At 41.0% G+C, this 23,598-nt stretch overlaps 1 protein-coding gene across 1 annotated transcript in view; it reads right to left on the bottom strand.

Annotated features, from left to right (window-relative positions):
* Positions 1–1,330: 1,330 nt before the first annotated feature.
* Positions 1,331–23,598, bottom strand: part of grm1a (glutamate receptor, metabotropic 1a) — a 52,358-nt gene continuing 30,090 nt past the window's right edge. Inside the window, exons 5-10 of the mRNA XM_034699332.1 lie at positions 17,473–17,708; positions 15,699–15,945; positions 14,939–15,107; positions 12,138–12,264; positions 7,264–8,200; positions 1,331–4,488 (exon numbers count right to left, since the gene is read on the bottom strand). Coding sequence (XP_034555223.1) covers positions 3,675–4,488; positions 7,264–8,200; positions 12,138–12,264; positions 14,939–15,107; positions 15,699–15,945; positions 17,473–17,708 — 2,530 coding nt within the window. The 3' untranslated portion in view covers positions 1,331–3,674. The remainder of the gene's footprint in view (positions 4,489–7,263; positions 8,201–12,137; positions 12,265–14,938; positions 15,108–15,698; positions 15,946–17,472; positions 17,709–23,598) is intronic.

Below are 23,598 nucleotides of genomic sequence, written 5' to 3'. Positions count from 1 at the left end.
TCCTGGTCGGGAACACATAGTAATTGGTAAGGAGGCTCACACTACATCACACTCTGCCTGGTTGAGTTCCGCATTTCCAATATGGCTGCTGCCGTCGATTTGCTTCAAAACAGCTCTCAGGAACAGATGGGTGACGTCATGGATACTATGTCCATATTTTATACAGTCTATGGGTCCACCACTCGACCAATCTGGACAGAGGGTCGAAGAGTAGCTCTGATTGGTCCGTGATAACGGGAATGAAGGGGAACAATAACATTGCTTGATACAAAGGCATTGAAAAACACAGAGATTTGGCCATAATCTCAAATTAATTCAATTGCTGATAAGTACCAATGGGTATTATGACTTTTATTCCAAACCCAGCAGAAAAAAATAATGTTTTTTTATCCCATTCATACCAACTGCATATTTAACTTATTTATTTAAAAGTATGTCTGTTATATTTTGTGAATTAATGTATTATGTTTTATGAAACTATATAGAAATAGATACAGTAAAGGTGTATAAATGACTGTTTAAGTTGCCTAAACAAAGCAAAACTACATTAAAACCAAAACAAAAGCACATGATTCACTGTTGACTGTGATATTGTGACCATTTATGGTTGCTTTGTAGTTTTTAACTATTTGTTCAATAGAGTAGTGTGCAATTAATAAAGCTCAAGTTGTACATTTCATAACATGCATTTCAATCATAAACAGCTGATCATATAATCACTATTTCTGTATGTGTCTTTCTTTGTGTAAAAAAATCTGCATCTGCCACCAAAATTTCAGCCCTCCAATATCTCCAAAGATAACACAATCCTAGTGGTAGCAGGCTCTCATCCACGAGCACAATATCTTTCTACGGTAGCCCAGAACAGACAAACTAAACATTGTCTGGAGAAAGTTTTTAAAAAACTGGAGGTGACCATATTTAAATGACAGGGTGGAATGACTGCATTTCTGTGACTCTATCCTATTTAAAGAGTTACCATTGAAACTTGTGAATGAGAGCCTGAACTTGTTATGAAATGAAACTAAAGCAAGGACATGTTTTCATCTTGTTTTAGATAATAATGACCACGGTCACTAGTGTAGTCGCCCCCTGTTGGCTATCAGTGAGAATGCAGGTTGAGGCACTGTGGCTTCAAATTCAAAACCAAGAGGGTACATCCACTTCTTATTTACAATCTAAGGCTCTGAACACTCATGGGATAACAGAGGATAGCCATTATCAGATATTTGAAACCTGCAACTTGTTTGCTTGACGACAATAATTTGTGGACGTGGGTCCTTTATTTTTTTTTCAATCCCATACCTTGAAACAACCAGAATCTGAAAATACTCATATATATTTTATTTCAAAAGTTTGATTACCAGATAAAACATGTTTCTTATGGCACCAAAGAATCAATTTGCAATGGGTGATTCATTGTTTTACATCATATAGGTGAAGGATATTTGAATTGGGCTAGTGCAGATTCAAAACTAGCTGTGGTGTCACAGTGTTATGTTTGCAAGTACATGTTTAAAAAAGTTTTTGGATGAGTTCAGGAACTCTTTCCATCCTCAGCTTATAAATGTGTTTGTCCCTCGAGTTAACACTGAACGGGGTCGATCAGCATTTTCAATTGATGCCCCTAAATAATGGAATACCCTGCAACAGACTTTATTGCTGACATCCATTCCCCTCTTTTGCAGAATTTAAGACTCACACCACTGTGTCTCAAATTGTACCTGTTTTTATTAATATATTATTTTGTGAATGATTGTGTGTGTTTGTTTGCTGTTTCTAATGTACCTGTGATCTCGACGACATTGGAAATGAGGGAAATCTCAATGTCTTTTTCGAGAATAAATAAAGGTTTTGAATTGAAATTAATCTCAGCACAAAGAAGCTCCAGAATCGAAGGGAAGTGACAATCAGCAGAACACATTTGATTTGTGAAAGTGAGATTAAACTTCAGAATTATGCTCAACAAGTGTAGTTTTCTTTGTCATCTAACTCCCAGTTTTTCAGTCTACTGTAAGCATTAATCAGTCTTCTTAATATAAAGAGTTTTTATTTTACAGCATTGTTCAGCTTGCCCAAAACATAAAGGCCTATTTCACTCTAGGTTGGACAGTGTTAAACAGGTGGCACCCTCGTATATTTTACATTTGTTAAAATCATTGAACAACTTACACTATAAGAGACTAAAAACATTTGGAAATACAATACACTCGCACTATGTACTGTATAGGCTTGTACTTTGAAATTATTGGCATTATAGATAAAGAACTAAGAAACTTAACCTCAAGTAAACTACTTAAGTTTATAATGCAAGATTGAAGCAAAATTGAAACATGTATAATCTCAATACAAGAAGCAAATCATTGGTTACTTTTTAACAACTGAATATTTTCAAGAGGATACAGTCGACTCAAGTTAGCTTTAAAAGTTACCCAAAAACCAAACACAACGCTCTGTGACGAGTATCTGAGGACAGCTTCAAAATGTATAAACTTTTTTTTCTGTTGACATTCTAAATATAGAAACATTTATCAGTATTACAAACATACCACCTGTGTGAAAAACAAGAGATGGCTTAACAGTATTACAAACTTTGAGAACTTGTACAAGTACTGTGTTTTCATTACAATGACACAGCAAACTCAGAAAACGTAAGAAATATCAATACGGCATGGAAAGCAAAAAGTCGGTCTTTAATCACGTCCCCATGCTCGAAAAAGTTGTTCTCAGGGTTATGAGTGAGTGTAAACTGAATTCACAAAGTCCCACCATCTACAATCACGCTAACCTGTATCAGCTACATGGTAACAAAAATGTAAAAGCAAGGATGTAGGTCGATAACATCTGTGATTGGCACATCGTTTCCACATCATATATCATACAGCGCAAGTCTTCAGCAGAATCTCAGTTACGTTATAATAGTTTTTGTGATGTTGAACACACCTTGCAACACATAAAAGTAATAACCAACTTACTGCACTTTTCTTAAAAGTTAATGTCTTCGTAATATTTAAACTGTGATGAGGTCCTAAGACTGAAAGCTGAGGTGAAATTCATAAACCAGAAAAGGCGAAAAGCAGAAAGTTTGTGGATGCAGCTGCGCATGAACACACCTGCACATGTGCAGCAGAGAGCTAATCAAACCTGGCATGAAATGCACTTGAGCTATGGCAGTCCCCAGAGCCAGTTCAGCCTCTGGTTATATCTTACAGTGTACAAACAGTATACACATAAAATTGTGTTTCCCTTTCTGTTTGTTAGTCAAAGACTGTTAAAATGCCTTGCCACAGCTTCATCCCTCATTGTGATTCTTGTTGTTGCTTAATTCTTCAAAATTTGGCATGAAAGCTGACAAGATTTGGCACTGTTCCCTGCTTTACGTTTTACTGAAAGGCTCTGTGATAAAACAGCCCTTCAGGAAAGGTAGCACTCATGATGATGATTCCTCGCTGTTCTACTTATAATTATGACTAACCCTTACTGATAAAAGCAGAGTATTAAATACAGGCAAGCAAACAAGAGAGCACAAATTAAATATTAGAAACCTTAGATGAGAATAAAAATATGTCGTTGTACAGTCTGTATCTTAATATGAGTACACGTGGGTGTGTTTGTGTGTAAAGCTGTATGTCACAAAGCATGTCTGTGTGTGTGCACCGGTGTGCTTTCTGCTCTCACAGTGTTGAGGAGCTGTGTGCGTAGTCTTGGAGGATGTTTGAGGTGTAGATTGAGCTCGGAGGGCTCCCGAGCATGGACTCCATGGCGGGCGAGCCGCTCAGGGAGTCCCCCGAACACACAGAGTCTCTGAAGGGGGAAGGGGGCGACAGAGCAAGGGAATCCTCCAGAGTAGGCTTGCTCTGAGTTAAATCCTCGCTGTCCTCGTCCTCGTCCTCCCCCTCCTCCTTGGCATCATAAATATAACTGTGTAAGAGGTCCAGTTCCTCCTCCTCAGAACCCTCCCCTTCAAACATCCCCAGTTTTGGGGCCAGAGGAAGCTGAGAAGGTGTCAAGCTCAAGGGCTCATTGGCAGGGAGTTTCTCCCTAGTGGTGTAGTCATTCAGTGCAGGAACATGGGAGCTGTGTGTGTCCACCACAGCCCCCTGCAAGCGCTCCATGGTGCAGCCCTTTAAGTGAGAGGGCACATAAGAAGCAGGCTTATCTAAATCAGACTCCGGCCTTTGTCCAGAAGAACAAGTCGGGTTCCAGAGGGGGCGCTGGGAATCGCCCTCATCGTCCTCCTCCGCCAGGTTGCACAGAGGCTTAGCGCCGCGTGGTTCTTGAGGGGGATTGGGGTCTGTGCCAAAGTTGCAGGAGGACGGCTCACAACTGTGGGGGTCGGGGGTGTTAGTTAGGGGCCTGATGACCGCCGTCTGATTCAAGCCGGCTTCCTGTTTCCTCACATGCACAGACAGTCTGTGCCACACATTCCCCCCCCTCGGAGGGTGTCTTGCACCTGATTCAGACCATGACACAGACTTGCCATTAGAACTATGAACGAGATAAAGACCCAAGTTACTAACAGAGGAAACAGGCAGGTGGGTGCAGAAAAACATTAACATAGCAGCAGCATGACACAACAGAGTAGCAGCATTTCAACATTTCTGATGCATGTTAAAATACCTTTAATCACATGACAATCAACAGCTCTGTTAAGGGGCTCACTCATGAACAGTCAGGAGTGGGGGATTCATAATGTGCTGAAGACAGCATTATGATCTTGCAAATTTCAACCTGAGCTTACAGATTGAGCAGATTATTTTCTCTAGTCTTTGTTATAGATAAAATGGGACACATGCTTTTGGAATAAGTATGTCAGTTAGTGCCTGAACTGGCCTGAAGACGACACAGAGTTTGGTGCAGAATGAGCTAAGTCTGGCTCTAATGTGATTAGTTTGAGAGATGGGGAGGGGAGGGGCGTTCATGCTGAGAGAAGTTAAATGTGAGGTTAATTCAGAGTAAAGAAGCAGCAGGGTGCCAGAGTTCCTTCTTGGAGGGCTGCAGTGTCAAAAATAGTGGATGACGGAGGATATTGATTTCTATAGTTCATGGGGTACTTAAATCCATCATGCAGGCTTTGTTTCTGAACACAAAACATCCCTCAAAACTGTATCTAGGCGCCAACTAAATAAAAAAAAGGTTATTTGCTGTGTTTGTTTAATCTTCATTCCAGAAATTAAAACCTGATTCGAAGCAGTAGCTTGATAAAAACAAACTGAAGATATTTTGAAACTATCCTTACCAAATACTCATTTTTCTGTGGATTGCACACACATATCCAAAGTGATCAATACATTGTGTGGCTGGTGAGTGCCCCCTCTGGTTGCACTTCAGTGTCTTGGTTGGCAGTGCAGCTCTCCAGGAAAAAAGCTGAATGACACCCATGCTCTAACATTAGCAACGGAGACATTTTGCAGACATAAGCTGCTCGGTTTACAGTGTGGAAGGGTTAGAGGATTAAGAAGGCTGCATAACATGGGTAGGAGACAACACGTATACGCATTGGAATCACTGTCACACCTGCCCCACTTCTTACTTTAGACACCTGTCCATGTGCTGCGGATCTCAAAAAAGTTATATGCAAGTCTTATATCTAATTTGAATGTGAGATATTAATACTTTAAAATTCAACAACACTTAAGTATCAATGTTCAGACTGTTGTATTAAATTAGCTTCTTTCTTTGAGCATATTTGACTCTCAGCGGGAGGGGAATGCACCACATCTATCTCTCTTCACTGCCTACTATTTATGTATCACTCTAGTTTTGCAAATATGTAGTTACCTACACTGTATGTAGGGGGATGAGTGCCACATTAAGAAATAGAAAAACTGAGATTTCAAGAATAAAGCTTTTACATTGGGAAAATAAAAGTAATAAAATAGCAAGAATTAGAGTGTAATTTTATGAGAATAAAGTCAATGTTGTAGAAACTTTGTCAAAGTACAGTTACACTGGTTTTGAAAAGTGCTCTATAAATAAAATTATTATTATTATTATTATGCAAGGGAATAAATGTGACTTTGCCAGAAAAAGTCTAAAATGTAGAAGAATAAAATCATTATTTTGAAAGAAAGGAGTGGTAAGAGAAAAGGTTGATAATTACATTTAAAAAAAGTAATATAAAAATTATTCAAAGTTGAAAACTATCAATAACAAGTCTTAAATTCTAGGGATAAAGTTGTAATTTCCGAGTCAAAAGTATTGTGTGTAATAGTTGTAAATTCAGGAGGATAATGCAATTAGGGCAAAACTAAATCTAAGAGAAAAAGTCAAAAAATGAGGGGGTAAAAGTTGAAAATTAATCCAAAAAAGTCATACATGTATAGAAACAACGTTGTACATTTTAAAGAATAGCCCTGTTTGAGCAAAGAGATGGAAATTTCTAATAGAAAAACTGTTAATTAAAAAATAGAGTTGAAAATTTAAAATAAATGGTGGTTGACATTCAAGAATAAAGTCATAATTTTACAATACCAAAGTTGTTGGAGGAAAAAGTCATACATTTATGAAAATAATGTGTTGAGAGCAAAAAGTTGTACATTTATGAGAAAAAAAGTTGAATATTTAAGAAGATAAAGTAAAAAAAATTTAAAGGAAAAGTCCTTAATTTCAAGAGAGATGTGATAATTTACATGACCAAAGTCTTCAGGGAAAAAAGTAAAACATGTAAGAGACTAATGTGGTTAGAGAAAAAAGTACATGTAAAAGAAAAGTTGTTAATTTTAGATAATACAGGTGTAATTCTTCATCTTGTGAAGTTATACTATCAGCTGAGGACAAACAGCAGTTGCAGAAGCATGCACAATCTGCTTTTTAGCCCTCCCTCATCAGAATACACAGAATGGTTTCTTACACCATCTTTTCAGGATCCTGAGTCTTCTGATGATGTGGTGCTAGTGTGTAAAAGATTTAGTATTCAGTTTTTTAAGGAGGTGTTCTTATTTAAGAGACTTATCAATGACTTTATTCTCAATTTCTCACTTTATCTATTTTCTTCCAAAATATGACCCTTATACTTTGTTGTTAAACTGTTCAAATTGGACCAATATAGTCATGCATAAACACCCGCATATTCCTGCGATATTGTTAAAACAACACCTGCATGTTTCTCGGAAATGAGTGATAGTTATATTCTTAAAAAACTGCCAAAACATCATCTTAGGACAACTCAAGACTCATTTCATCATCTGAGTGTTTAGGCATTCATCACTCAAATAATCAACACAGAGTGGGGAAAGAAAACAAACATGAAATGATACTCACTTGGCATTTCCAGATCCAGGCTTCTTCCGGCGGAACATATTGAGGAAGCTGTTGCCCCCGCACTGAACCGCTGACTTCCCATCTCCAACATGCATTCGCACCACATCAGACGTGGTGAAGGCACTTCGGACGTTCCTCTCTGGTTTGGCAATGATAATGTACATCTTAGGCGTGAACATGCAGCCCAGTGCCACTGTTACACTTAGGCTGACGGAGAAGGACGTGGTTATAATCTTGTAGTTTGAGCCGAAATAGATTGGCACAAAGGCCAACCAGATGATGCAGGTAGTGTACATTGTAAAGGCAATATATTTGGCCTCGTTAAAATTGGCAGGGACATTGCGAGTCTTGAAGGCATAGTAGGTGCAGCTCATGATAAGCAAGCCGTTGTAGCCCAGTGGTGCCACCATGCCTACGTTGCTTGTGTTACAGATGAGGAAGACCTCACGTATGCTTGGGTAAGACTTGATTGGCTCAGGGGGCTCCAGAATAATGAGTGTGATCTCCAGTGTTAGCTGCACACTGATCAACATAAAGGCAATGACAACCTGGGCCCAGGCGCTCATAAAACGGGGCTTCCTGGTGCAGATTTTCTTCTTGCTGCCCGCCAAGATCCGGGCGATACGGTTCGTTTTGGTCACCAAGGCAGAGTAGCACATAGCAGACGAGAGGCCAACTAGAAGCCGCTGCAAGTAGCAAGAGACCACAGTAGGATGGGCAATTAGAGTGAAAGGACAGATGTAGCCCATGAAGATGCCTGCCAGGATAATATAACAGAGTTCTCTGCTGGAGGACTTAACCACAGGTGTGTCACGGTACTGAATGAACACGAAGGTGACAAAGGAGGTGATCAGGATGCCCACGCAGGAGAACGCCACCGCCACGATGGACTCCACATCGGACCAGTAGAGATACTTTAGAGGCAGTGGATGGCAGCCTGAAAAGAGCAGAGAAGATGTAGGATAAATAGTTTGGTGGACCTGTTGTAATAAAAACAATGAGAACGAGAGGTGCAATGAGACAACATAAAAGAACCAATGAGCAGGCAGGGATATGTTCTGACTGAATAATTTCCTTCCAGATACCTGGACTTGAGTATTGGCCAAGCGGCAACCTCCGGTCTAAAAATATGAGTCCAATGCGGAAGTGCTAAAAACTGCAGTTCATCGAGGATCCGCTTGAGGCTGGCTCCGGAAGTACTGGAAGTCACATACACACCCATTTAAAAAAGCCGATCTTTACAGCAGAAATAAACATGTTTACAGCCTGGTACATAAGACGAGTGTAGTCTGGAAAGCTAATTTCTCGATCGGCACATACTGTATGGGGGTGAATTTTTTTCTAACACTGTAAATTTCAAAGATATTGAGATTGAGAGTGTTCCAATGAGAGGCACAGCTGACTTGATTGACAGGCAGGAAAACTGTAGCTGTTGGCTTCCAAGAATGTCATAGAGAAAAACTGCTTGCTGACATTTTGCTAGCTTTGACCAATGCAACATCCTGAGCTAGCATATATTTCGTGCAACGTAAGATACTGTTTGAGAAACGAAGAAACAAGTCGAGTTTTTGGGGCGCAAACAAACTGTGGCTTCGGATCAATGCAGTGACAGGTGTACATGCTACCAAGACCAATACCTTGTTTTAGGCTGTATTAGGTGCGCTCTAGATACGAGTTTCAGTGTCAGACAGGCCAGAGCAACACAGATTTGGGGAGACAAAGAAGTCAGGTCTGCAGCAGAGATCAGAGTCTTCAAAGATGGCCTCAGTGACATCACACGCTTCCCAAAGGTGCATTTCTCTTAGATTTCTCCCTCGTGCTCATCTAATGTCCGTGCATACAAATGGGTAAGTGTGTCAACTCTATCATGATGCACTCGTAGCATGCTTGTCATCCAACACTCAGAGAAAGTTTGCAGTTCTTAATGGGAAAAGACTGATATATCCCTCGACTTCCCCAGCTTAACACTTCATAAATTACATGCTGCTGCTAATAGCATTATACTCACTGCAACCAAGAGCACAGCTTTGCACGTGGGAACCCACTTCTACTAGGCATCACCAACTTCCAATGTGTCAAATTATGAGAAATCATACATTTTAAAATAACCTCACATGTTGCGTCAAGAAAGCTGTTTATTTTCAACACTGAATGTGGAAAAAAAATGGATGTGAAAATGGAGGTGCAAACCAGTTGTTGCACTGAAGTATTATTTTAAGCACTTCTGCATAAAGTGCAATTGAGGGGAAAGCGTTGAAGCACACTACAGTGAAGTGTTGCGTGTTGTTAAAGACCACCCACCTGGCTTGGTCACAGAAAGGGCAAACAGTTAAGGTTGGGAACGATGAAAAACACTTACCTAAATCTTCTACTATTTCTACACAATCCTCGCATTTGTCCAAAACCTTCATATCTAGTCTTAGAAAGACCATAAATTATTTGATTTTTTTAACAAAGCTCAGTGTGTTGCTGATTGTAGAGTTGTGTTAAACTTGGGAAAATACAATTATGTTCAAAAAACTGAAGGCTGTCCTAAAAGAGTAAATGACAGAACATATGGACTGTACAGCCACTCTCTATGAATAGGACACCAACTCTCTCTATTAGTATTCTCCAGATAGTGACATGTAATGAGAGTGAAGGGAGAATTTCTTCCTCGACACACTGCCGAAATGTATCCCCAAGCCTCTCATGTCAGTAATAGGATTTTACACCTGGGAACTGAGAGCTCCTCTCAGCTCTATAAAGCGCTGTCAAAACAACCGCGGGGTCGCAACAAGGCAAGGAGCAAGGGAGGAGGGAAGGGAGCAGCGTCACTGTTGTCGGTGCAGGGTCACAGTACCTGGATGATGAACAGCATCAGCCAGAGGAGGTGTCAGGGTGTGAAGTGTGTACAGACTTATGGGGGAGATTAATTTAGCCTATGCACATGTAGTCCAAGAGAAAGGATGTGGGCTGTTTAAGTGAGATTGGTGTTATGGGATAAAAATGTCCTGAATATGGAGCAGGCAGAGGTAGGTTACCTAGCAGCTTAACCATGAAACTAGAGTTGCACTAACGCCTATACCACCAGTATCTGTCTTGCCCTCTTATACTACCAAAAATGCAGTATCAGGTATTGCCAATGCATTCATCCAATGTAATTTTAAGTTGTATTTTTTGTGCATTTTTGCCTTCATTAGATAGGACAGCTGAAGAGAGATAGGAAATGTGGGGAGTAGAGAGTGGGGGAAGACCATAGACTATATAAAATATGGATGTAGGATCCGTGACATCACCCATCTCTTTCTGAACCGCTGTTTGAGGCCAATCGTCGGCGGCAGCCATATTGCTGCTGTCGAGTGAGTGTGACGTAAACAGGCGGAGTTTTAGCATCCTAGCCAACAGCTACAGTGTTCCCGCCTGTCAATCAAGTCGGCTGTACCTCTCATTGGACGACTCGTAATCTAAATATCTTTGAAAGTACAACGTTAGAAAAAAATTCACCCCTCCTACAGTGTGTGCCGATTTGAGAAATTAGCTATCCAGACTACACTTGTCTTTTGTACCAGACTGTAAGCATGTTTATTTCTTCTGTAAAGATCAGCTTTTTCCCATTTATGTGTTTGTGACTTCCGGTACTTCCGGAGCCAGCCTCAAGCGGATCCTCAAGGAACTGCAGTTTTTAGCACTTCCGCATTGGACTCATATTTTTAGACCAGAGGTTGCCGCTTGGGGAAGACATACAGAAAATGTTGGAGGCCGGGAGTTGAACCAGTGACAGCTGCGACAAGGACTATAGCGTCTGTATATGGGGTGCGCTTAGACGGCCCCCGAAATTGTAATTTTAGTCAAAGTTAGCAAAACGTCTGTATTTAGTATTTTTCCACTTATATTATTTCAGTCACTCTTATTACACTGGTTGCATACGGGGTACTTTATTCTCCAATACTCAAATCGTGGTATTAGAATCAGTGTCTGAAATCCCACAGAGTCAGCATCTGATGGCTGATATCAACAGCAGCATCGATATCAGCCATCATTACAGCAAAGGATTGATTATTGGTTATCACAGGAACCCGAAACAAGAACTTCTTTCAGGTAAATTGTTAATAACAAACAACTACAGGGTAATGCCAGCAAAGTGGGGTTTTTTTAGGAGGAGGAAAGCAGGGTTTTTTTTCTACCAATATTAGGCAAAGTTTAAAAAATAGTCTATATTCCGCAGAGAACTTGTCACCAACTATCTTTTAAGTCTAGGTGTTAAAGAGTCTTTGCATTTGTGGGCCCTTGAGTGCCTCTCAGTTTAACGATTGATACTTCTTAACTGGAAGTAGCGAAAGCCAGCATGCCTCATGAAGGAACTCATGTCTGGAGGATTACCTTGACTTTCTCAATATAGAGGGAGCAGCTAGTTTCCTAAAATACTTTGATTGAGGTCTGAGTGGGTACTGGGGAGACATTGTCTGGAGATTTCTGGGTTAAGGGCTTTGTACTGTGACTCTGTGCTTATACTTCTCTGCAATGAGGTTCCTTGTTATTGTTATCTGCATGCTGTGGCATCCACTTCATGTGGATATGTCTAAGTGTGTGTGTGTGTGTGACGCTCACACTGTGTTCATACGTCATACTTCTAAGGCTTCCACAACGCCTTAACTCAATGTAAACAAGGCGCAGTAAAGGCATAGTAAAGGTATTTTGAGGGCACATTGAAGTCACAGGAAAAGCAGTAAAGGAGGAGCTCCGCCATTGCAATGCTGAAGAATATAAATGTAAATAGGCTTAAGGCCAGCCATTACTATTTATTGGCCAATACTCAAATCTGGGTATCAGGAAGGAGAAAATGTTGGTGCAACTGGTGCTATAAGCAGTGACAGTTGGTCTGTTCCTCCTACCTGCCAGTTCGTCATCAGGCCACCATCCCAGATCGCACGCCTTGCAGGTGAACTCATCCTGGACAATCTCATTGTCCTTGCATGTGGTGCAGATCCAGCAGCAGCTCACCTCACCCTTCCTAATCACCTGCACACAGAGAGGCCACACATCAACTATGAGCAGTCACAACACTAATCAACACCATTAATCATGACAAGGAGCACATCACACACATAGCAAACTTAATAAGTAATCAGGATATAAGGGATATCAAAGACGAGGATATGATGGTGCAGTTTTTTTTTTCTTTGAGCTCCAGACACACTGTTTATGAAACAAGGCAAGCTGCTTTAACATTCAGCTCACTGTGAAGCTCTTACCAGCACTGTGATATGGAAAGCAGGGTGATAAGTGGGGCAAGAAACAAAGAAGAAGAGGGGGAAGCGTAAGCCGCCAGAGAGGAGGATGTACCCTCCCTTAGGGCGACTTAGAATAAAGCTACAGTCGACTGCAAACAAATGGCTCCAGTTTGAAACAAATCAGGGCATTTGATCAAATACATATAATTATTTCATGACCTGAACTGGCCTCATCTTCTTAAGTTTTCTTTTAATGATGACCCTTTTCAATCAAGTTAAATTAAATATAGAAAGTGTGTGCTTTGTAAGTGATCTTCTCCTTCTTGATGCCTTTCACATAATATTTAATTGATGAAGCTGGATTACGAAATGTAGGACAGTCACTAAAGAGAAAAAATGGGAAGTGTCAAGATTCCTCCCAAGAATGTTTCATCACATCCAGGCAGTGACACAGTTACCAGTAAAGAACAGGAAGTATTTGGGAGCACAGGGGAAATACCATCTCTGTCTTAAGTGACTGCACTCTCTGTGCTTATTTTTAACCACGCTAATGATGGCGATGTTGGATGGTCAGACCTTCTATCACCTTGTCCCAGACAGAAATAGCTAAAAATGAACGACTCTTGACAGCTGTTAGACTGATTGTCGTCAAGTTTTCATTCATTTGTGTTCTTTTCATTATTATGATTGATGCCATATTTTCTAAGAGGCAAAACCACATTTTAGAGAAATACACTTATATATACACTAACTGCAGCTAACTCCAGCAGCAAGCCTCACTCTATGCTCGCCAGCACCTCGACTTAAAGTAACATGTGATGTTTTACCCAAAAAATGTCACCCTACCAAGAAAACACAGTGCCAAGGGCTATTTGGTAGCAGGGGCGTCACCGCAGGGATGACCAGGGGTGGCACTGCCCTCTTTGAAATCTGATTGGCCACCCCAGGTTCAAAATCAGATCTTGCATGACTCTAAACTCCTAGGGTGTCTGATACCACATACTGGCATACTACATACTCTACATTATGTAGTGCACAGTGCCTGTTCACTTGACGGTTAGTATGCTGGGATGAAGATACTAACACACTGGCTACGTTTACATGAAACTTTTAATTCCTCTTTAATTCAGAATAAAAATGAAATCCTCTTTAAAAAGATTAAAAATGACCTTGTAAACACCTAATTCCGAATGAAAATTACCATTCCGAATTAAACTTTAATCTGAAGTAAGTGGCTGGTTTATTCTGATTTTAAATCCGAATTGAATAATTCCTCGATCATGTATACGTTCATTCCGCTTTAAATTAATTCTGGTCGTTCTGCTCATGCTCGTTCCCTTGTCCTGTCGTGATGACGCACATATTCCGCGCTGGCGGGCACATATTCCAGGATTGCCGCCCGAAGCAAGCATTGGACTTGAGCCGAGACTATCTATTCAATAGGAGCCTTAGAAGAAATGAATATCATGAAAAGAGTTGATGGACGGAAGCATAAAAATGTGGACCTTTTTAAAGCTGTAGTGTCCAAGTTAATTGAGGGACTTGTCACTTGTGTGGTCTTCCATGTTGTAACCGAAAATAAAAGAAGCAGGAACTGGAGTCTGTTTTCTTCCGTTAGACGTAAATACATCACGCCCGCCCCTGTCCAATCAGAACCCTTCCCAACCCCCAGACCTTAAGCGTAATTGAATAAAGACGATTAAACCTGTTTTCCATGTAAACCTCAATTTGGAATTACTATTTCTATGTAAACGCGAAGGGGAATACTTTAATTGTGAATTATTTAATTGTGAATTAAAGAACATCATGTAACTGTGGCCACTGTGTCATATGACTTCATCAGTTACATTTTTCCGGTCCATACTATGATGACTTAGCTAGCGCACCACTCTGGCTTAGTGTAGAATGACAACAATATACACAAATGTGTTACTTATGTGTTGTTATTTAAATGTATGTTTTTAACCACCTATAAAAAGTATTGAAGTACCTACATTTTGTACCCTTGCTGCTGGCTCTGCTATTGTGAAGTTTGTTCATTTATTTACTCAACGCTGATTGTGATGATATACTCAGTGTGATAGTATGTTGTTTTGAACACTGCCTTGTCATAAGGAGAAGTTTTACTTACAGATCAAATCTCTCACTCGTGTTGTTGGCGCTCTTGAAATTGAAGTACTTTGTGAAACCATTGTGAGTGCGTGAAGAAACTTTTTGCAATAAAAATGAGATCCTCAGAGCAGAGTCAGTGTTAGATTAGATCCGCTGGTATTTGCTTACATAAACGTTGCAAGAGTGTTAAACTGACACTTCAAGATAGTTTTGGATCTTTCCCCTAGTCTCAAAGCAAATTCTTAACTGTTAGTAACTATTGATTCTCAGGGGGTTTTTCTGCATTATTCACAGTGACAGAGTTGGGTTAATGCTGCAGAGTTAGCTCTGAGGAGGATTTGAATCCATACCTTGATCTGTCCTTTAGAGCACGGCTCACTGCACACTGAGCGCACCATGTCGCTGCTGTTCATCCACAGCTTGTAGTCATCGATGTTAAGGATGCTTTCATGCCAGGAGCCCACGTTTATGTAATCATAGCGACCGTCACCCACATTCTGGAGATTCATGATGTCATACCTGGATGGACAAACGGAAAGCAACAGGCAACCGTAATCAGCATTAACAAGTTTATCAAGTAAGACAGATTAAAAATAAGACTTAAACACGGAGAGAGAGACCACGGACGAGGGAGATAAAGAAGGAGAGAGTGACAGGTATTTTAATTATTAAAACTCAACAGCTTTGTAAATCTTTGCTCTTATCCAAAGTCACTTTAACAGCTTACAACCCTGTTAGTGTGACATCAAGAGCTCATGTCAGTGCACAGTGTCCTCACTGCTGTGCTGATCCAGGCTTTGCTTCACCTGACCTCTAGGTGATGGAGGAATGACACGGCTGTGTTTTCTCACTGTCAAACGCTGTCTGTTGTACTGAGGAGAAATGAAAATGGCTGCCACAGCGGGCAATCCTCTGAATCTGTTCCAGTCCAAACTAATTACATCCTTTCATTCTTAAGATCTGTGCTCATGTGTGCATGTGCAAGAGTGCAAATGAGCAGGACGCTTTTAGGTGGGAGAAAATCTAAACATTAAAACCACCTAACGTGCCAATTCTGTTCATGTTCTTCCCTTTTTTTTGACACTCTTACCCGTCTCCATATCTTCTTACCTTCCTGGGGTGTCTCCATTTTCATCAAAATAAATCTCCTCTCCTGAGACTCCTCTGAAGGAGGTCTTCAGCAGGTAGTCCAGCAGCTTGCTGCCATCGATTGGATCCATGGCCTCGCAGAGCCCCGGCTGTCCTGGGCACAACTCCTGGTGCATATCATGGAGTCCATGCGCCATGGCATAGATGGCATTGATGACAAAGCCCATTTTACTATCCTGAACATAGTTGTCATGCAGACCCTCAGTTCCTGTTAGAGGGGAAAGAAGAAGAAGAAATAATTGTATATTTGAAGAAAACTTTGTAGTTTTTTTCTGTTTTCAAAGTGAAGTTTTGCTTTTTACAATAAAAAGAAAAGTTTGGTGTTTTCCAAGATGCATGATCAAATTTGAACCAGAGATGGTGTGCTGCAAAACACCGCCTTCTTCTGGAACACAATATATTAGCATACAAGGAAATCATTGCATGATGTTCAGAAGTTCAATGGGAAACAGATGTCTGGGGACAATCCCAGGACTGCAGATATTAAGGCTTACATGTCAACCAGTCAGACCTCGTCATTTTGGAGAATCAAAAAAAAAAGTTTTGCATCCTTGTATGAAATATTTCTTCGATCTTCAACAACTTCAACCTTTCCCTTTACCTCCTCAAACAGTGTGCATTAAAAGTATGTACATTTCATTGTCTTTGAAGGCAACATGCACGCATGGAAGTGTGATTCTTCACAATGCAGCGTGATCTTCCTCAGGTGTTTGGGTGAACATTGTGCAGGGTGAGCAATTCCCTTGTGCAGCTTTCGTGTAAAAGTATGAGCCCATTTTCTTTTTATCCCTCAAACAATATAAACAAGGCCAGTGCTCAGCTGTATTAGAGTTTGACTGATGCAATCATCACTGTGACCGTGAGCCTGTCAGCATCAAAACATCCTGCTGTTTGGCCAGGTTGCAGTTTGAAGCCATTATAGAGTGTTGTGTTAAAGAGAGCATCAGTCAGACTCCTCTTGTGTCTTACAGGAGTCAAATGCTTACTGAGTGCAGGTGCAGCTGATATACGTCATAGGCATAATCGTGGCTTGAAAATGCACTTACCACCTTGAAGGTCTTTGGAATAAAGAGATATGCAAAAATGTGATGCAGAGAAAGTAAAAAAAGAGCTATGACTCAACTGTTCCAAGCAACAGTCACCACAATCCACTAATTGATTTAACTTATCATTTGATTAAAAGCATGCGCAGTCATTTATTTTAATACACTTTTAATTTCTTTGTTCATCTGATTGCTTTTGGATTTTTTTGTTTTGAGTATTTTGAAGAGTGGTTTGAATGTTATTAATAAGTCAAGAACATAATTTACCATGATCACCTTTTGTGGGCAAATGGAGAGGAAAACAGAAGGAGAAACAAAAAGTATTTATTATTATTCATGAGTTCTGAAAAGCTGGGGGGGCCATTGGACTAGCAGCCTAAGCGAGCCCCCCATATACAGAGGCTATTGCCCTTGTTGCAGAGGTCGCAGGTTTGATTCCAGCTTCGGCCATTCACTGCATGTCATCCCCCACTCTCTACTCCCCACATTTCCTGTCTCTCTTCAGCTGTCCTATCGAAAAATTCTGAAAAGCTACCCTAGGTCAAATTTAACTCACAACTCTTACTGACAATTTAAAAGACCATGGAAAGCATGAGAGGAATACACAAAAAGAAAACACTGCTCCTATCACTTGGTTTCAAAAATCGCCCATTTCTTCAATACAAACACACAAAATTCTCCTGAGTACCCACCAGCGCAGACTTTCTTGTAGTTCTTGTTCTCCTGTGGGTGGCCTGGTAGGCGGCACTGGAAGCGGTACTGCCAGAACTCTGCGAACCAAGGGTTCCTGGTGTTGGTGTCCAGACGGAGCTTCAGGTAGTAGTCATCGAAAGTCTTGACCACCTCTGACTGCAGCTTCATGGTGATTCCTCCCTCTGCTTCCTGCTCATAACCTTCCACCACCTCGTATCGGTCTGCCCAGCCATCACTGCAGAAGACATGGAAGAAGAAGGAAACTTAAATAAAACCACCACAAGGAGGGCATGAGGATTATGAAACAGCCACTGCAGCAACCAGTGGCATGCAGGAAGAAAATGACTAACGGGGCTGGAGAGGTGGCATGAGTGAACGTCTGCAACGTGCGTGTAACAAACCATCGCAACCATCATTCATGCAGAGGAACTCTTGGCCATGGTATGCATATGCAGCGATGCCTTCAAAAACCCAGAGACTCCAGCTTCTAATCTCATCACTTTGAGCAGTTCTCAACCAAAGGTACAATATTCTCCCCACAACAATAAGTTCCTTGTTGAGCCATTCATTTTACATACAGTGCTTGTTCAGGCTTATCTTTTTACAGAAATACACAACATCTTGTACCAGTGTTTGCCTGGTCACACATCCAAGTCAAGACGGTCCAAACAGGCTGATTGTTTCAGGTGTAAGAACATGCTAAAGACACTGTATAAGAAGATGCATGTCACAACCACTCACAGAAAGTGAAGCCAAAACATGAAGCGCTCCCCCTTAGTGACTGGCTGCAGTATCGGTAAATACAATGTGTCTGCAGGCTTGTAGGCCTGGGACCACATCCATAAGACCCTTGTGTTGTTGCGATAATGATGGCAAGTGTTATAGTTAAATACAAAAATGGCACGCAACTAATTATTTCTTCTATGCTTTCTGTTATGACAGTTTGTTCTTATCATGCTGATTTAAATGCAAGTGTTAATTATCTGTCCAGTTTGAACCAAGGTATTGATCTTTAGCTACTTATCTTGGATGTGTGCTCTACTGACTAAGCTAAACCAGCGAGTTATTAACTTTTTTTCCCCCAAAAAACATACAAACTATGCAACTAGCAACTATGGATATCCATCTCTATCTATGTCCCTGTAAATGTGTTTCCCTTTATAGCGTTTTCTCTGCCCATCCAGTTTTTGGCTGATGCCTGTCTACCTATTTGTTTGGTCCTGCTGAAGGTTTCTGCCTTTTAACATAAGGTTTTTCCTTCACATTTGCCAAGTGTTCACTCACAATAGGTTAATATTGAGTCGCTACGTTTGGAGTAGCAGCAGTGGCGTGTCCAGAGGGGTGGCCAAGGGTGGCACTGGTACCCCTTGAAATCCAATTGGCCACCCCAAAATCCTAAACTATGATTGGCTGTTTGCCTTGTCAGAGGTGGGCTTTCTGTTACAATCTATAATTTGGGATGAGTTAAAAGGCTGGCAGTAGATTTCTTTATTAGTGTCCTCAAATGTGACTTTGAAAAAACATCTTTCGTAAGTCCTTAAAGAATTAAGCTTAGACGGTTTATGCCTCTCTGTCATGTTTTTTTTTTTTTAAGTCAAAAGGAATATAACAACTGTTAGATACATTGATGAAAGTAGGTTGTGAAGACAGAAAGGGTAAGTGTTATTTATTTGTAAATGCACTGGCCACCCCTCCTTATGTGAGAGCCTCAGTTGGGCCACCCCAGTCAAAAAGTTCTGGACACGCCCCTGAGTAGCAGCAACAGAGTAACATGTATCACACATTGAATTGTGCTAGTTCCTATCAAACAGCAGCTATTGAATGTCAAAGCAACATGGGTGCAACGGCCCAGACTTCATGCTATATTTGATTTTACATGAGCTCCAAAAGTGGGTACACTAGAGCCTCTATTCTTGTACGATGTTAAATTAGCGTGGCAGCTCTGGTTGGAGGCTTATCTCAATTCCACTGCAGCCACCCTCAATTGGGGAGGACAGAAATCTCAACAGCAGTGCCTCAACTGTAATTGTAGGCTTTACAAATCCCCTCAGCTTACTTGTTTGTTTGCTTGTTTAACCCTCTGTGCAAGGTTTTCTGCCCTACCGAGCTATCAAATTTAGACATCCAGCTGGCCTGTGGGCTGTATGAGATATAGAAACATTAGTAAAGGGGACACTGAAAAACAAATTAGCAGAAAAGCAGCATCTCTCTGGACCCTGCCTTTTCACTTAAATCTAAGCCAGTGAGGGATCACAGCTTTATTTAACTCGCTGCCTTTCTATCCTTAATCTCTGTTCCAGGCTACAGCTTTGGAATACCTGAGCTATTGACAGCTACACGCCAATTAAGGTGCCTCTCACCAAGGAACCAATTACCTTGCACACATGGGATGTTCCGGGTGATGGATGAGGACTTGTGTGTGTTATTCAGTGTATGTGTGCGGTCAAAGTTTCTGCCTTTTACGTTCACAATCACTGTCAGTCAAGAAGCAGCAGACATTCAACAAAATTTGTGGGAACATACAAAGGGGAAACTTTAAATCTATTTCAACTGAGCTATTATACCCATCTCAAGTAATAAAAGACGCATGAATTCCACAAGTGGTGGAAATTATCCTCAAAATAGAGACCATATAATCCAGAGCTGACCCTGACAGCTGTCTTTTTGATCCAGTTTTCTCTTTCATAGCAGTTATAGTACGTCTAAAACCAACAGGCTGCTTGTTTGGACATGTATTTCCCCTTTTTGTGTTCTTGATATTATGATGTATCATTTTATGATTGTCTTACAGTACTATGATGATATTGTTATTATGCACAATGTATCGTATAGTATGGTACTGTATTGTATCGTATTAAACAGTATCGTCTCATATCGTTTCCCACTGCAACGTATCGCACTGTATCGCATCGTGTCATGTTTTGTCATGTCCAAGCGGCAACCTCCGGTCTAACAATATGAGTCCAATGCGGAAGTGTTAAAAACTGCAGTTCATCGAGGATCCGCTTGAGGCTGGCTCTGGAAGTACCGGAAACCACATACACAACAATTCAAAAAAGCCGATCTTTACAGCAGAAATAAACATGTTTACAGCCTGGTACAAAAGATGAGTTTAGTCTGGATAACTCATTTCTCGATCGGCACCAAGCGGCAAACTCCGGTCTCAAACGATGAAGCCAATGCGGAAGTGATATAAACTGCAATACATCGAAAATCCGCTTGAGGCTGGCTGCAGAAACACCGGAAACCACATAGATATGAATGGGAAAAAGACGATCTTTGCAGCATTAATAAACAAGTTTACAGCCTGGTTCAAAAAACGTCTTGGCCCTACAACGCTAATCTCTCTAATGGCACACACTGTACGGGGGGTGAATTTTTTTCTAACGTGACGGTTAAGAAGATATTAAGATTATGAGTTTTGCCCAAATAAGGACATGACTGACGTGACTCCCGGTCGGGAACACACAGCCATTGGCTAAGAGACTCACACTACGTCACACTCTGCCTAGTTGAGTTCCGCATTACCAATATGGCTGCTGCCGTCGATTTGCTTCAAAGCAGCTCTCAGGAACAGATGGGTGACGTCACGGATACTACATCCATATTTTTTACAGTCTATGATCGGCACACACTGTGAGGGGGTGAATTTTATTCTAACACGGCAATTTCAAAGATATTGAGATTACGAGTCTTCCAATGAGAGGCACAGCTGACTTGATTGACAGGCGTGAACACTGTAGCTGTTGGCTAGGAGGCTCAAAGCCCGCCTTTTTACGTCACAATCGCTCGACAGCAGCAATATGGCTCCCGCCGCCGATTGGCCTCAAAACAGCGCTTCAGAAACAAATGGGTGACGTCACGGATCCTACGTCCATATTTTATACAGTCTATTAGTGAAGTGCACAGAGTCCAGTTAGAGTGAATATGCCAGTTTGAACAAATGAGTTTTGAGTTGGGATTTGAATAATGTTATGGAGTCCGACTGTGTTTTGTGTGGGGGGGGGGGAGTTCCAGAGTCTGGGTGCTGAGCAGCTGATGGCTCTGGCATCCATGGTAATGTGACGTTATAACCAGCTTGATTAAACAAAGGTAAAAAAAACATAAGAAATCTGATACCAGTGTTCAGATTTGTGGTCCTTCTGTGAAAGAGGTTATGCTGTACAATGACAAATATGTGCTTGATGTTGAATATGGTGTGCAGAGATACAAGCTAAGATCCTTACGCTTTACACTATGATACCAATACTGTATGCAGTAAACACTGTCAGACACAGGACCTATGTTGGGAAATGGTAAGAGGACAAAATTACAGCAGCAAAGTCTATGCCTTATTCTTTGGGTATTGCTATCGCCTGTTTCTGTCTTTTTGCTGTATATGTAAAGAGAACAATTCAACAGAGTCCTCCTTTCCCCTCATCTTGTTCAGTTTAGACTCAGAAACACGTGAACTTCATTAGTCCTGGTCACATTTCTTTCATTCACTCCAAGTGAATACTGTCTCTGTCCCTCCCTCTCTGTTCCAGAGCATTTGCTAAGCACAGACAGAAAAACACAAACACGTATCCTTATAGATTACAGTTACAATTGTTTTGTATAGCAGTATTTAATCCAGCCTGTTTAGAGCATCTCAGTGTTTATCATATTTATTCCTGAAGAAGAGTGAAAAACAGATGGGCTTTTAGATAAATAGAGAGAGGGGGGGAGTGCTTTTCAACACTCTGAATGAATAATGCACAAGGCATTGAAGACACGCTCGACTGTTTTTCACTGTGGAGTTTGTGATGAAGTGAAATGACATCCTCTCTTGTCGCTCTCCTCTCTCTGGATCGCAGCGCTGTTTGGCACAACTCCAAACAGCTCATCAAAACTCTGGGGCCATCAGAGGGACGCCTAATGGGACACAATCTGATTTAATGTCACCTAAATGTTCCCTGATTCACGCTGCATATAGAGAGGTCCATTATTATATAACCTGAGTCAGATCTACCAGAGGAACACCTGTTTAAGCAGATTAAGGAGTCAATGCTATTCAGGTATGTTATTAGCTCTGCGGCTGTGGCACTGAGGACAGATAAGGAATGCTAAAACAATACAGGGCCTTATATGAGTACAGTTTAAAAGAATTCTTGAATTTAGTTTAAATTTTCAGAACTGATAAGTCTGAACCAAGTCAAAACACTCAACACTTAAGACTGCGGACAACAAATACAAGACCTAAAGCTCCTGTGAGGAGTTTTTTTTGGCTGGTTATGAAACAGCCTGAAATCAATACTGATGTCTCCTTTTGACCTAAAAAAGCAACCAAGACCATAAACAAGAAGAGTGACTGTTTCTACATATATTTTTAAGGTCTGAAACCACTGGTGGGGGGTAGGTATGAGACCAAGAAATTAGGGGAGCGCACCAACCCAAGACAACCCCTAACATGCCAGAGCATGTTTCACCCCTAAAGTCCAGTTTGCTTGCCTGGTGAGAGGGCTTAGGTATGGTACACTTCGTTGGCTCTGGCATGGTTGGAAGAGTTGGAGTTTGGCAGTGGACAGTTGCTCATGCACGAGCACATAGCATGGGTATGCAATTTTAAACAATGCGTCATGCTCTCTGTATTGTTGTCTATTGTGACGACTCTGAAACCATACATCTTGAAAACTCAGGACACTATATGATGACGTAAAGCCATGCAAGACAACGTGAGAGCACATAAACTGTGCTCAGACCTGGTTGGGCCAGTAGCAATGTGAGTGCAGGACCGCTTTTCGAATGAGGGCGCCAAAATCAACACTAAAAGTTCCTCACAGAAGCTGTAACTGTGGTTAATTAATATGAAACCAACAAAGTGTTTCAATGAAACACAAGCAGGAGATGTTTAAAATAAACAGAAGGAAGAAGCAAGGATGTATCATTAAATGTGATGGTACGGTGCAAGACTGAACACTTCAGGCGCTCCTTTGTGCCCACCGCCATCAGACTGTTAAACAGTAACGGAGGCCACAGACTGCACCATGCTGACCACTGACCCCCCCCCCCATATCTTTGCCATGTTATATTATGTTATATTACATTAACTACAACTCCAATCATATTACATATATATTTTTATTTATTGCTTAATCTGTTATTAC

This window comes from Notolabrus celidotus, chromosome 13 (genome assembly GCF_009762535.1).
Source record: "Notolabrus celidotus isolate fNotCel1 chromosome 13, fNotCel1.pri, whole genome shotgun sequence".
Classification (NCBI taxonomy): Eukaryota; Metazoa; Chordata; class Actinopteri; order Labriformes; family Labridae; genus Notolabrus; species Notolabrus celidotus.
The sequence above is the reverse complement of the archived record's forward strand: the minus strand, read 5'-3'. Positions and strand labels throughout refer to the sequence as shown.